The sequence below is a fragment of the Hevea brasiliensis genome, chromosome 14 (assembly GCF_030052815.1).
Source record: "Hevea brasiliensis isolate MT/VB/25A 57/8 chromosome 14, ASM3005281v1, whole genome shotgun sequence".
Classification (NCBI taxonomy): Eukaryota; Viridiplantae; Streptophyta; class Magnoliopsida; order Malpighiales; family Euphorbiaceae; genus Hevea; species Hevea brasiliensis.
Window position 1 is genome coordinate 29140067 of NC_079506.1, and position 15586 is coordinate 29155652.

At 30.8% G+C, this 15586-nt stretch overlaps 2 protein-coding genes across 3 annotated transcripts; one reads left to right on the top strand and one right to left on the bottom strand.

Annotated features, from left to right (window-relative positions):
• Positions 1 to 5822: 5822 nt before the first annotated feature.
• On the top strand, positions 5823 to 10781 carry LOC110652095 (uncharacterized). 2 transcript variants are annotated; one of them, XM_021807603.2, is made up of 4 exons: positions 5823 to 5976; positions 6116 to 6188; positions 8736 to 8805; positions 8908 to 10781. In XM_021807603.2, exon 4 carries the CDS (start codon positions 8936 to 8938, stop codon positions 10529 to 10531), a length of 1596 nt encoding a protein of 531 aa, XP_021663295.2. In that variant the 5' UTR covers positions 5823 to 5976; positions 6116 to 6188; positions 8736 to 8805; positions 8908 to 8935; the 3' UTR covers positions 10532 to 10781. The 2 variants fall into 2 exon arrangements, with proteins under 2 accessions (XP_021663295.2, XP_021663294.2); XM_021807602.2 differs by lacking the exon at positions 8736 to 8805.
• An 808-nt stretch (positions 10782 to 11589) lies between these two features.
• On the bottom strand, positions 11590 to 15145 carry LOC110651486 (subtilisin-like protease SBT3). Its single transcript, XM_058133334.1, has 2 exons — positions 14787 to 15145; positions 11590 to 14126 (listed from the first exon to the last, which is right to left on the bottom strand). The coding sequence occupies exons 1-2, from the start codon at positions 14959 to 14961 to the stop codon at positions 11701 to 11703; spliced, it is 2601 nt and encodes an 866-aa protein (XP_057989317.1). The 5' UTR covers positions 14962 to 15145; the 3' UTR covers positions 11590 to 11700.
• Between the last annotated feature and the right edge of the window lie 441 nt (positions 15146 to 15586).

A 15586-nucleotide genomic window follows, 5' to 3' on the forward strand; every position in this document is an offset into this window, starting at 1 on the left:
GATTAAATTAATTTTTAAAAAATTAAAAAAAATTAAACCTAATTACTAAATAAGAAAAATATCAATTTAAAATTTTAATTTAGTCAATTATTTTTTTTAAATAAAATACTACTAAATTAATAAATATTGGTATACAAATTAATATAACAACTAAAATTTTTATCAATATATAAGAAAAATAAATAATTTAAATTTTATTTAATTTAAATTAAATAAAAATTAAAAATAAAAGTAGATGACTAATTATTATATGTTTTTGATGTATACGCGCCCGTCATCTTATTCTCTTTAATTTATAAAAGAAAAAAAATTAAATTTATATGAATATTGAATACATTACTTTTTTAATGTAATGAATGGATTTAAAATTTGTTTTCCTTTAAAACATAAAGGATGGCCGATGGCCTAATAAAATTACAACTATCTTATCTTTAATTAGCAATGTTTTTTCATATATTTTAGTAGTATATTTTTAATTAATTTTTAGTGTAAATTAATTAAAATAATTTGTTTAATTCTTTTTTATATAAATTAATGATAGTTTCTATTGTTATTTTTTTGAAATATAGTAAAATTACTTTATTCGAAAATAATTTAAATTTTACAGATTCAATTGGTCATATTATTTGGCTCACACTAACCAATCTCAATATGATGTTTTATAATTATTACTTAATTTTTTTTTAAATTTCCTTTTAAAAAAATTGAAAAAAGTGATTTTTAGGTATTTTTTTAAATATTGTTTCTTCAAAATATTTTTAGCAAAGTTTTTCTTGGAATTTTTTGGGCCAAATTTTTCTTTTAAAATTAAAAAGATAATTGGGAAAAAAAATTTAAACAAATTTTCTTTGTACATATTTTTTTTTTCTTAAAAGGATTATCTTTTGTTAATGATTGAAATCATTTTATGGAAAAAAATATAATAATATAACATAATTTACTAATAAATATAATATAAATACATAATTTTTATGTAAGTTATAATATAATATTAAATATATTTAATTTAATCCACTTTAATATTAAATGTATTTATTCCTTATTAATAAGCCTTTTCATATAAAATATTTACATTAAATTACCGTAATAATGGTTATTTCTATCCATATTTCAATTAATTATCGAAAAATTCCTAAGCTCTAATTTTGTAATAGAAAAATCCTCCCTAAATTATAATAACATATTTCTAAGTAAGAAATATAGAAACTATTATTTTGCCTCTCTTTTAAAAATGAAATCACTAATTTATCTCTCTTTCTTTTCTTTATGAATTTTTTTTATATTTTTATTCAGATAATTTTTATAGCTCATCTTTAATCTTTGCCTTATATTTTATTTTCATCTCTTAATTTCAATTCGTTATTATAAAATTCATGAATTTTAATTTCATTTCATAAAAATCTTTCTAATATATTATAGCAGGTTTCATATTAATAAAGTAATGAAAGTATTTTTTTTTTTCCCCTCATTTTGTCTCACGCTCAAAGAATACCAACTATTTTAACTACCATCTAAACCTATCATAAAAATACAGATGTCATCACAATGATATGTTTTCTAAAAAAGAAGAATATTAATCTTTTAACGAAAAATATTGTAGTTATATTTGTAGATATTATATTATAGTTTAAAGGGAGTTTTTAATGTGGAAATATATTATTATATTTTTTGTTAAAGTAAAATTTAGGAATTTTTTTAGTAACAAATTGAAGTTAGAGAACATAAGTGAAATTCAGGGTAAAGATCAGGGGCGAGTTATGAAAATTACCTTTATATTCTTATAGTCAAATTATTTGACAATTATATATTAATATAATCATTTTATTTTTAATAATATTTTTATTTGTCAAATTTGTTGATAAAAATATTTATAAATTTTATTTGTTTAATTTTTATCCTCACTCTTTCTTATACTATTACATAATATTTATATGTTTTGTGGCTGTTTAATATTATCAATATGAATATTGGTAAGGAACAAAGATAAGGGGTTGTGCCCTTTTAATGAAAGTAAATAAAGTGAAAAAAAATTCCCTTAAATAATTAAAAGATAGTATATATATGTGTGGTTGATAGGAAATAAGGTGAATTATTTTATTTTATTTTATTTTTTATTTTTTTATTTTTTTTGTAATTGATAAAATATATAGCATTTAATTTATATTTATTTATTAATAAATTTTTTATTCTTAATAAAATTTTATTTATTAACTTTATCATTAAAATTATTCATTAACTTTTATTTTCTATTTTGTGATTAATTTATTGCTATTTTAACTTTATTTTTATTAAACTTTAGTTTAAATTTTATTTTTTTTATAAATTGTAAAAATAAATTCAAATTTTGTTAAAAAAAAATAAATTTTATCAAAAATAATTTTAAAATAAATTATATTTATTTGATTTTTAATTAAATACTGATTTCAAAAGTATTAGTATTTCAAATTTAATTTTCTTACAAATGTTAACATCTTTACGTATGATTTAAACTTACTTATAAATTTTATAAAATCAAAATATAAATAATATTTAATAAAATTAAATTAATTATATAAATTAAAAAATAATTTAAATTAATAAATTTAGCAAAAGTTTATATCAATTTAATTATATTAATTTTTCTCAAACTTTTAAATTAATTTCAATTTTAGTAAATATCTCAATTGGATTATTTATTGATAAAATTAATTTAAATATTTGACCACATTATTAATATTAACCAATTTTTTTAGTTTTTATATTAATTTTAATAATTACTCTTAAATTTATAAAAAATATTATTTTAATTAATTTTTCTATTGTATTGAAAGTTATAATTACATTTATTTTAGTTATATATTATTTGTTCATATTTTATGTTTAAATATTTAATTTTTTTGGCCTTAAATTTAAAATAAAATGATAAAAATATTTAAATTAAAAATATAAGTAGAAAGAGAGAGAGAAAAATTTTAAAATAAGCTAAATATATTAGATATATTATTTATTTATTATATTTTTTTTATCAATATAAAATTTGTTAAAATTAATGATAATACTAAAATTATTGAATAAATTAATAAAATTAAAAGGAGTAGGTAAAATTGATAATGAATGAAAAAGCTTGAATTATTTTTGCCAATTGATGAGTTCAATTATTTTTAATTAAATTTATTATTAAAATTGATAACAATTAAAAAGGTTTATAATAAATTAATAAAAATTTCTACTAAATTTGATAATTGATGTAAAGGTTTGGATTTTTTTTTATCATTTAGTTTAAATTGAATAATTAAAAATTTTATTAATAAATAATTATTAATTAACTTATCTATAGAAAAATTAAGAATGTAAGAGAAACGGAAAAAAGAAAGATGAAAATGATAACCTTTTGAAATAAAGGAGTAAAATGATAGTTTTTATTTTATATTTAGAAATTTGCTATTAAACGTTTTAAGGACTTTTTTTTTCAAATAAAATAAAAATTTAGAATTTTTAAATTATCAATTAAAATTTAAGTTTTTCTTTTCCTTTTATTTTTTTTTGTCATTTTTTTAATAAATTCTTATACCTGTGTCCGTTTAGAACAAATCAGAGTTTTTTTTCTTAAATTTATATCCTTTAGGGATAAAAATGAGGTTCTATTTTCTCTCTATTATTAGGTCTTATTTTCTCCCTATTATTGGAGCTTTGTTTTTCCTCCCACTAATTGAATTTTATTTATTTTTTCAATATTTAAATAAACTATTTGATAATTCGCAACACAATATGGACCGTTGATTTCTTTTAGTTTGAAACTTAAATATGGGTAATAACCGTCCATTGTGTTAGTAGTATGCCATAGAGCATATCATTTTGTATGTATCTTGTACATATTTTATTAATAAAAAGTAATTACACTTTTCTATTTACATAATCTATTTATGTGTAAATGAAAAAGTCCATTGATATTTTGTTAGAAATTCTACTATTAAGTTATTAAGAATAAGAGTGACAGTATTTCTAGTACAAAGTATCATAAATTGGTTCACAATTGAGGATACTTCACAAAGGACATGATTTATTCAGATAGATTGTAATCATGTTTATTCCTAAAGTATTAGTATGAGATATTAATCAGTTAGAATGGTGAGTCTCATGCCACATAACAAACATGATAGGCACTTATATATGATAAGTATGCCGAACCAGTGACGTTTATGACAAACACGTGGAGTTACTCTTGTCAATGCATTGTCATATATCATATTAATGCATATAATCTTTTGACCTGAGATAACATAGTTATCTTGTATATAGGTGGTTTGAGTTTGATACTGCTTTTATACTCATACTGTGCATGGGCATATGGGCATGTGTTAGCTCCTACTAGTTATATATGGAGATAGGTGTTGATCAAGATGAGATCCGTTACCCTAAGTAAATAGGGATAAATCCTATATTCATTTAATTGTTCTTGATGATTCAAGTTCCTACCCAGGACAGATAGACTTAGTCAGAAAAGAGTTTCTGACAATAAAGTCTGACAAATTAAGAATTAGAATTAAAAGAGAACATAACATTCATAGCATATGGAGTTTGACATTAATCATACCTCCAGCTAGAATTGGAATTTTGTAATAAAGAGATTTTAGTACATGGTGACATATGATTAAAGATTCATTTAAGGTATTCTTTATTACTGATTGAGTGACCATTGCATACTATGCTAGGTGTCAATCATGGTCTATGAGATGCCTAAAATGATTTAGAGAAATCATTTATGGTAAGAAAGAGTTCTAATGATATTAAGAGTTAATATCATTCCTCATTGTCAATTAATAATGAGCCTAGTAAGTCACACATCTATACAAGCAATTCACCAAGTATATTATGATTTAATTGATTAATTAAAGAGTTTAATCAATTAATTAAATAGGTTTGGTTTGTATTAAATTGTAAAATTCCTAGCATGACTTGACACCAAAAATAGGTTATTGGATGTATAATATAAATTAAATTTATATTTAAAAAATTTAAATGTGAATTTAATTATGAGATTAATTAATGAAGATCCAAATATGAAATTAATTAATGAGATTAATTAGAGGGACAATATTTGGACAAGATTAATTAATTTCTTTCTTTTAGTTAGGATTTAATAAAATTAAATTCTAAACCTCAATTCTTGATGGCAAATGAATCTCTAATGCATGCTAAAATGTGTTTTGGTATGCTTATGAGCATTAGAAATTAACTAGGTACATAACTTATTTAGTATATTGAATGTAACCCTAGAAATAATTTTAAAATTTAATATTCTAATGCCCTTAAATCCATACTTCCAAGCCTTCACATTAATGGATCAACGAAGGTTTAGTATTTTCTATGAGTCACAGAAGTAATAAGTTTTCGAAAGATAGTATTACAAAAAATTTCTTTAATCGTTCAAAATAAAAAAAAAAAGACTAATTATCACTCAGAAGGTTTTTCTACTCAATTCGGATATCTTGAAATAGAATATTTTAATTATTTATATTTGTATATGTTTATGAAAATATTATACTATATTCATCTTATTATTTTTCTTAGTGAGCTGTAAAATTTTATTAAAAAAAATTAAAATTTAAGTACAGAAATAAAATTAAAGGATAATTAATAAATATTCTTAAAAATTACACACTTATCTTGTTATTAGGATAACATTAATTATTTTAATACTTTAACTATAGCAAAAAAAAAAAAATAATAATAACACTACTATTTTTTAGATTTAATATCTATTTTTATCTAACACTGTCGATAACTAGTACTATAACGTGTAATATAGCCTAGGCCTTTGGGTTTGGGTCTACTGAAAGAGTAATGTGAACTTGTAGAAAACACTTGACGTGAGGGTGAGACACTCTTGTCTGTCGGTTTTTGGCAAATAGATTTATTATCCCCCCAAAGAAAAACAAGATACGATAAAGGAAAGAAAGAAAAGCCGATTACCAAAATTCCTTTCCCCATTTCCAGGTCTTTATCTACCTCTTTCCTCAATCCTGATTATCCAGAATTGATCATCTGGTGTTTTTGTATTTTTAATTTTTTTTTAGATTGATCTTTCTTGGATTGTTCGCTGATTCGATCTTTAAAACTTCTGCCTCTTCTTCAGGATCTTTGACTCTTGGTTTCTTGCTGGGCTATATCCTCGTCTCAGAGAGGAGGGTTGATGGTCTTAATTTGAGGTACCCTTTTCTCTTTTTTGCTGTTTCTGCTTGTTTTTATTTTCAATTCTGTTGATTGAATGCGAAATTTAGTGTCCCCTCATTTTATTTTTTTAGTGGGGTTTACTTTTGTAGCTCTGGAAATGGAGGATAAATAAATATTTTGGCGATTTAGATTTTGGAGCTCTGTATAGTTTTGATAAATTTGCTATATTAAGCCCAGTTCGAAATTCTAGTGGTATCATATTCATATATTTGTTTTTCACTTCAGCCTTAATTGAAATTGTTAGCTTTTACTGTCCTATGTTCAGGTTTGAGATTTCAATCTCTTTGCTAATAAAACTACCTGAGATATATTGCCTTTACCTGTGGAACATGAATGCTTTACTTGCATTCATGCATCAATATGCTACACTACCATTATTTAGAATTACATTTTGTTATTATCAACAGCCATTTTTGTAATTCTTTGCATATCCTCTATGCCCAGTTTTCATTCTTTTATTTGTATGATCTGATGCAAGTTCCTTATATCAACATCTTGTCACAACGTGCATAAGATGCTTCTTCATTCTGTATGTTCTGTATCCGTTATAGAACACATTACTTTCTGGTTGCTTATTTTAACTGAGAGAAGGCTAAATGATGTGCATCTGCATGACATTGGACATGGATAGGTAATTAGTTATGCATAAAAAGAAATATGCCCATGCGAATATATGCACAAGCCTTCATGCAGGCAGGGTGCTGAAATCCGTACTTATATCATGGAGTATCATTTTTTATTGATTCTGCCTCCACCCCCAACCGCTCCCACACCAACCACCCGCCAACCCCCCCCCCCCACAGTCTCTCTCCTTTCTCCTTCTCCTCTCCTTTTCTGCTTTCTCTATATTTTGAATTGGTTTTTAAGTGCATAAAACTTGAGAGCAAATGAGCAGTTAATCAAAATAATAGAAAAGTACTTTAATGAAAATTTGGCAATATTTTAATAGATTCTGTGAAGTTTTTGGATGCTAGCTGAGAGTTACACCAGTTGAAGCTTTCAGAACAGGAGCATCAACTGAAATTCTGTTATACTGCTTAATTTGATGTGTTTGAAGGTCCTAATATAGGAAATTCAAATATATTTACATATTTCCAAAACATACATCTAACATCATTCATTAAAATTTACACTATTATCAAAACATATAGCACTACCAGTCAATCACATTTCAAATGTGTTACTGGTATATGCCCATTCCTTTAATTCCAATTTTCTGCATTCCGTAGTGCATGGCTTATTACATTCCAACCACGCGCCCAACACTCTATAAATTAGGTGAAGTTGCCATGGTCGTAATAATTGGAATAGTTCATGACCAACAGTTGGTTGAATGTTGAAGTTTCAAGCCAACTCAAAGAGACAAGAACTGCTTGTTTGATATTGAATTCCAATAAATAAGACCATGTAAAATTAACTATAGTTGAAGCTTTCAGAACAGGAGCATCAACTGAAATTCTGTTATACTGCTTAATTTGATGTGTTTGAAGGTCCTGAATAAAATATTCAATAATTCACTCATGTTGGGTGATGAGAAACATTAGGTTTTAGTAGGCTTATATAGTTAATTTTACATGGTCTTATTTATTGGAATTCAATATCAAACAAGCAGTTCTTGTCTCTTTGAGTTGGATTGAAACTTCAACATTCAACCAACTGTTGGTCATGAACTATTCCAATTATTACGACCATGGCAACTTCACCTAATTTATGGAGTGTTGGGCGCGTGGTTGGAATGTAATAAGCCATGCACTACGGAATGCAGAAAATTGGAATTAAAGGAATGGGCATATACTAGTAACACATTTGAAATGTGATTGACTGGTAGTGCTATATGTTTTGATAATAGTGTAAATTTTAATGAATGATGTTAGATGTATGTTTTGGAAATATGCAAATATATTTGAATTTCCTATATTATTGTATCATTACATTTTCAATGATTAAATTCCACCGTGCTTAACGATGGTTGACAAACATGATCTACGTGTATCCAATGTCAATGTGCCTTAGCTTATAAAGCCTATTCTTTGCCCCTGATATTATAATGTTTCTTGTTGAAGTTTTTTATTACTGTAAAGCTCTTGGACTGAAAGGCATAGATGTGTAAGGTGGCCTATAACCAGAGAAATATATTAGGTATGTCCCGGTGAGCCAATGTAATATAAGTTCTGAATAAATAGAGAAATGAGAAAAAAAAAAGGGTTTCTGAAGTTGATATTCTAGAATAATTGGGGCCCTTGCTTTGCTCAATGTGCTTAGAAGAAGGCCATGTTTTTGGTGATAGATTTGAACTTATGTGTTGATGGACTTAAGCTTGTGCCCGGTACTACAATTCTAATAGTTTTTAGATTGTGGAGTCTAGGAAGCTGATACTAGACTAAATTATAACCTGTGAAATGATATTTGGCTGAACTTAGTTGTAGTTGTCATCTCTGTATTCTTGCCAGTTTAGTCATGTACAGTACTAAATCCTTTGTTTTAAATTTTCTCATGCTAATTTGTGAATTCCTGTTTGGCAGCCAGTTAGGTGTTGATGTGAATAGATTGAAATGTTCAGGAACCTGCATCTTAGGATGTTAGAATTGCCAGGTCATCCATAGTTCCTATTTTACACAGCTTGCATCAGTTTTATCTCAAGTTAAGCTTTATATTGTTTTAGTTAATTATATTTCTTCTCTTGGACATCTACAGGATTCTTTAACTTTTAAGTAAAGAAGTTATGGCTAATGCAAATACATCAGCTTCAGTGGTGCCCTCTGATTCATCTGAACGGAGGGAAATAAATTCAGCAGAATCAAACACCTCTACAGTTCAACCTCCTCCAAACCAGCAAAATCGAAGCTCTTTAGATGGTCCTGTGGCTATCCTCTGGGACATTGAGAATTGCCCTGTCCCCAGTGATGTCCGCCCTGAAGATGTAGCTGGTAATATTAGAATGGCTTTACGCGTGCATCCTATAATTAAAGGTGCTGTTATGATGTTTTCTGCATATGGGGATTTTAATTCCTTCCCAAGGCGACTTAGAGAGGGCTGCCAGAGAACTGGTGTTAAACTTATTGATGTTCCTAATGGTAGAAAGGATGCTGCTGACAAAGCTATTTTAGTTGACATGTTTCTTTTTGCCCTTGACAATCCACCACCTTCTTCCATCATGCTGATATCTGGGGATGTTGATTTTGCTCCAGCACTCCACATTCTTGGTCAACGTGGATATACTGTGATCCTTGTTATCCCTTCTGGTGTGGGTGTCTCATCTGCTTTGAGCAATGCTGGTAAGTTTGTTTGGGACTGGCCTAGTGTGGCTCGTGGGGAAGGCTTTGTACCCCCTTCAAAGGGTTTAATGCCTCCTTATGCTGGACCAGCTGACATGGCTGGGTATTTCATGGGGTGTCATATAAACGACAACCTTGATGGTCAAAATGAAGAAGAGGCAATTGTATACAGAGGAATCTCCCAAAGCTATTATAATTCAAGAGATTTTTCTGTAGTGTCACGGTCTTTGTCTGAATACAACTGTAGTTCTTCTATAAATATGCCTTGTTTCCCCACAAGTATGAGGTCACAGAGTCTCCCATCTGGTTTGAATGAAGTTTCAGCTGGTCCTGTTTTATGTGATGACCAATATCATTCTACCATGTGGGTACAGCCTGGGGATATAAATGGTCTGAAGTTACAGATGGTGAAGTTGCTTGAACTTTCAGGTGGATGTTTGCCTCTTACTCGGGTTCCTGCTGAGTACCAGAAGCTCTATGGACGGCCACTTTATGTATCAGAGTATGGGGCATTCAAGCTGGTTAATCTTTTCAAGAAAATGAATGATGCATTGGCAATAGATGGCAAGGGCCAAAAGAAGTTTATCTACCTTAGAAATTGGAAAGCAAGCCCAAGTGCACCTCCTTTACCTCAGGCAAGAAAGGATAAGAAAAGTAAGGGGACTCAGGAAGAGAGTTTGGACGCTATGGCAGGTGGTGGCTCTTCAGATGAGTTCTCAGATGAGGAAAGGGTGGTAGCTGAGGAGCATGAGGAGAGAAGGAACCAAGGTAAGGCGAGCACAGGGACAACAGCCCGATGTGAAGTTAACCAAAATCTTGAGCAATTCAAACACGAGTTGCAGGAAATTCTAGTGAGTTATTCTTGTCGGATTTTCCTGGGTTGTTTTGAGGAAATATATCAGCAACGATACAAGAAACCACTAGACTATCAAAGATTTGGTGTGGATCAGCTGGAGGAGCTTTTTAATAAGGTAAGTGATGTTGTTGTCTTGCATGAAGAACCAGTAAGCAAGAGGAAATTTCTGGCTGCTGTGGGTGGTTAGTAACAAAGAGTAAACAGCTTGCCTATCTGTTATTTTTTTTTCACTTGCATATTGCAGACTCATAACTTCAACAATTTTCCCCTTGTTTCATAAATAGCGGGAGAGGCTGGATCACATTTGTTGTTTTATAAAATATGTGTCCTGCATGGATTGAATGTTAATTTTGATGTTTCCATGTATGCATCTGTGCCTCATCAATGTAACTAATCAAACTACTAATGCTTAGTGTCTAACACTATGTTTTCTAGCATTTTCAGCTTGACTGGAGTTTCATTTATTTTTATGTACTCTTTGATTATGTTCTTGTATTGGAATGATTATGTAGAGAGGGTAAAGGAAATATATATACAGTGTTCTCAAAATTTTTACATTAACTGGAGTTATTGGTGATAATTTTGTTTGAGAATTTCATTAACAAGCTAGAATCCTCTTTTCCTTCTCTCTGTCTCTTCTCCTCTCTTGGAAAAAGACAGCTGCCTTTTTTTTTCTTAATTTATTTGTTGTCTATGCATCATAGGCCTATCTTCAGTGGTGTTTTTTTTTTTTTCAAGAAGCACAAATGCATGATTTTCCTTTCCAGCTGCCTTGGGAAGAGATTTTATAAAGTTCTGTAAGGTTTTAAACCATGAATTTGGGTTTGACGTAAGGTAAAACCTCTGAAAACATTCATTTTTCAATCCACTAAATTGATAAATTAAAAAGAAATTAACGAAATTAATGGTTAACTTGAATAAGAGAGACTAATTTTATAACAAAATCAAATCTCATGGACTACAAGTGATTGATCTGTGGTTTTTGACATAGACTAAACTATCTTAAAATGTATTTGAGTGTAAACTGCTCATTTTCGATTGAAAATTCTAATGCAGGTATGTAATGTATTAGCAAATAATAAATTTTCAAGTAAATTAGGAAAAATAATTCAAGACACATGCTCTCATGTATTGGGTTGGTAATGAAAGGTAAGTTTTTTTTCATGAGTTATCTCTAGGTATTGTCTCCAAGAGCTAGAAGAATATGACTTCATAATCGAGACAATTCTTTTAAACACAATTCCCTTAATCATCAAATGTCTTGGTTCCATTTTATTTGGACTATTTTTATTACAATCTATACTGAAACGATAAGATATTCGCAACTTGAGTCATTCAAGAAGACAACTCGAGTGTTTAGGGGTTTTTAGCTGATGCAATTGCAGAGACAATGGGGCTTCTAATCACATGCGTTCCGTTAACCTCGTTCCAGCTCAAGAACCCATAATTCCCAAAATAATCACTTTGTCGAGCAACACTATCAACTTCCAAGTTGATTTCCACAGTCAGGTTAAACTCTGCTTTGCTATATTTTCCCGGAAAGTTGACTGTTGATGGTTGCACAGCAACTTTCATGCCTGGGGGAGCTTCCACCACTGCGTTATAAATGGAGGCTGTGTCTGCCACATTCAGCAACATCCTCCTGAATTTAGAGGTTGTCGTATTAGTCCTGTTCAAGATGACAATGAAAGAAGGATAATTAAGATCCAAACTAGCATATTCACAACTAAAATTCGATGTTCCTGTGATGATTTGGATCTGCTTGCTCGTGTAGTTCAATGCACAGAGATAGTTAATGTAATCCTCAACCTCAATATCATACACTAGTCCAGGGTCCATGGCCTTGTTAGGATTCAAGTGCCCTGCTCCAAAATCAAGAGGGGTTCCAGCAACAGCAGTGGTCATATCAATGATTCTACCATTTGCATTGTCTGTAACATCTGCTGTAGTCATCATAGCTGATCGGATGGCAGCTGAGCTCCAGTCACGGTGGGTGGCTTTGAGCAGTGCAGCTACGCCAGCAGTGTGGGGGCATGACATTGATGTGCCAGAGACAAAAGCATAATCTGTCAGCAAATAATCATCGTCACGAATCCGTGCAAAGCCCCTGTTAGGAACCCAGGCTGCCAAAATAAGATGCCCAGGAGCTAATATATCAGGTTTCAGAATCCATGGGGATCTCCCATCAGGTCCTCGCGAGGAAAAATATGCTACTTTTGGAGCTGGCTTAGTGCCTAGTGTGGTTATACCAAACCTAACACTAACTGTTGCGTTTGTTGTATTGAGTATGTAAGTCTTTATTAAATCTCCATCTTTTGTGTTCACTGTCACAAATGGGAGATAAAATTCAGCAGGTCCTTGGAATTCCCCATAGGCTGAACTGAAGATAGCTCCAGCAATATCTTTACCATATATGTCTTCAGATCGAAACACTGATGATTCATTATCATAGTCGCAGAAGACAAACTTGCCTGCAACATCTTTGGAATCTAAAGAGTTCCAATTGCAGAGTTCCTTTCTTCTATTTCCATGTCCAAAATATAGAGGAATTCTAGAGATAAACAATTTCTCTGGATACATAGATATTCCAGTGACAGTAATGTCCCCATCTCCAAGTGTAACATGGGCTCCCAATTCACGGTCAACAGTTCCAGCACCAACTGTTGTGAGCCAAGGAGCTCCATTGAACATGGTGTATCCATGTGGGCCTGAATTTCCTGCAGCACATGTAACAAATATCCCTTTCTTCAAGGCAGCAAATGCTCCTATGGCTATTGGATTCTTAAAGAATGGTGTCTCTTTAAATCCCAAGGACAATGACATGATATCAACACCGTCTTCAATTGCTTGATCCATTCCAGCAAGTACATCAGTTGCTGCAGCATCAATGACACGGATATCCTTGCCATAGAACACCACTTTGTACATAGCTAACCTGGCTGATGGTGCCATTCCGGTTGCTGTGCCTGCAGCGTAACCAAAGTAGTTAGCATTTTGTACTCGGCTCCCAGCTGCAGTTGATGATGTGTGGGTTCCATGACCCATGAAATCCCTTGGAGAATCATAGTCATTTGTGTTTGATATATTCAGCCTGTACTGCTTCATCCCTTGGCTAAACTTGCGAGCTCCAATCAGCTTTTTGTTGCAATGGGAAGTGTTAAATTCTGTTCCAGTTTCACAAATGCCTCGCCAGCGCTCTGGCACTGGAGGCATGTTTCTATCATTGAAGCTCTCGCTTTCTGGCCAAATTCCAGTATCGAGAACACCAATGATAATGTCATCGCCAAACTTGCCTGCTGGCCACAATCCAGAGTATGCGTTTAGGCCCAGAAATTGTGGAGTATGGGTAGTATGGAGATGGCCATATGATTCTGGGAAGGTGGAAACATGACCAGGTAATTTTTCCAGTTGATTAAGGTGGGTTTGTGAGAGTACAGCACTGAAACCATCCATCACATGCTTGTAGGAGTAGAGATGGACAGGGGAAATGCCATCTGGTGATGACAGGGATGATAGAGTTGACGTGTACCAATCATGGTGTGTAAAGAAGGGAGCTGGCATTGCTGATTTGTCCATGTGGATGATGTAGGTGCTACGTTCATTCCCGGTGGGCAGTGATTTGGAAATTGAGAAGAGGAGGAAGATTGTAAGCAGAAATTTGTAAAGAGCAAACTGACCCATTTTACAGGTCAGCGGAATATTAGATATCAGGGCTTGGATTACAAATATACACACTGCAAGTTTCAAGCCAAGACCTTTGCTCCATGAAATCAAGTAATCAACTGTAATCCAGAGACATATCTGGGTTATTATAACAGGTAAAAATGAAATGCTAACTTTGAATTTAAAGAATGAAAATTTAAGCTGACGAGAGACATAATTAAGTTGTGACTGAGATTTAAAGTGTACACCATGCTAATTAAGGTTACCATAATGGGTCCATCCAATTTGTTTTTGGAAAGGTTTAATTCTCCAATCATGAAGAGTCCTCCAATTTCAATTGGTATTGTGTCTGACACAGTTATTGGCAAGGTGCAATAATGTCAATGCATGCAAGTTGTCCAGTTGTCCTGGTATCGGACCTTCTAAAAGATTTGAGTCAAGGGTATGATTCTGTTAAATTGGTCAATTGTTCCAGGGATGAGGGAATTGAACCTCTTAGGTTGTTCATATGCCAATATCCAATCTAAGTAAATTTTTGAGCTTGCCTAACTCTTGCGGAAGAGGCCCATTAAAAACATTATGAGCAAAGGACAGAGATTTCAAATTGGATAAGTAAACTAGACTTGAAGGAATTGAACCTACGAGCCTGTCATAAAACAAATCAAGAGCCTCACTCTAATATAAAAAATTATTTCGTAATCAAGAGCCTGTAATACCAGGTTAATTGCAGCAACTTGTAGAATTTATGATAATATCACAATATATATTAAAGCACTTACTAGTGTAGGATATCCACCACTCATTATCTAGTAGAGCCTTGGCTTCCATCTGTAGGGATGAGGGTTGAGACGTTTCCTCTGCAAGGCTTGTGGAGGCATATCTAGACATATAGAAGAAAACGATGGTAGCCCATATTGTTAAGTTCATGGAAGAGGCAATATTGTAGAAAGCCATTCAGGAAGAGTTGAGATAAGAAAGCTTGGCCTTGGGCAAATGTGGGATGTCCTGGTCTCTGAGTTAATAATTGAGAGATGACTACTGGAATGAAGAGCATGGATTGGAACATGGAAGTGCAGTTGACTGACTTTTAAGGTATAATCTAGTAATTTAGTGGGTGTTTTCTTTGCTTTATCCACAAGTTCACAGCAATGATTTTGTTTTTTCATTTTGTGGTTTTGAGATTTTTTAAGTTTCCATTTGAATATTTTCTAATTAACAAAAAAAAGAAAAGATAAAAATTTGTCTGGACTTTTCTAATCAGATCATAATCATATTTAAATCAACCAATTCATTTGGACTTGACTAGTATATGTACGTCTGCCACATTTTCTTGTTCTAGTATATCTGGTTCTCTTTAAGACAGAGACTTCACAGTCACCAATTTCTTTTATCTTTTTAAAAGTGAGAATCTCAAATTTCCACATAAATAATTTGCTCTTGTAATATCATTAATTTTTTACGTTAATTTTTTTTTTTCACCTTTGCCCTTCTCGTGGTAAAAATAATGGGTGAATTTTGTAGATTATAAGGAAATTAATTCAAAATATTCTCTAATTAAAAATAAAAAAATAAAAAATAG

What these genes read in the sequence shown, in the direction of transcription:
- LOC110651486 (XM_058133334.1), bottom strand. Translation starts at nt 14,961, where the DNA reads ATGGCTTTCTACAATATTGCCTCTTCCATGAACTTAACAATATGGGCT. An exon ending in GTGGTGGATATCCTACACTA is followed by an intron (nt 14,127 to 14,786) that starts GTAAGTGCTTTA and finishes TCTGGATTACAG; the next exon opens with TTGATTACTTGATTTCATGG.
- LOC110652095 (XM_021807603.2), top strand. Translation starts at nt 8,936, where the DNA reads ATGGCTAATGCAAATACATCAGCTTCAGTGGTGCCCTCTGATTCATCT.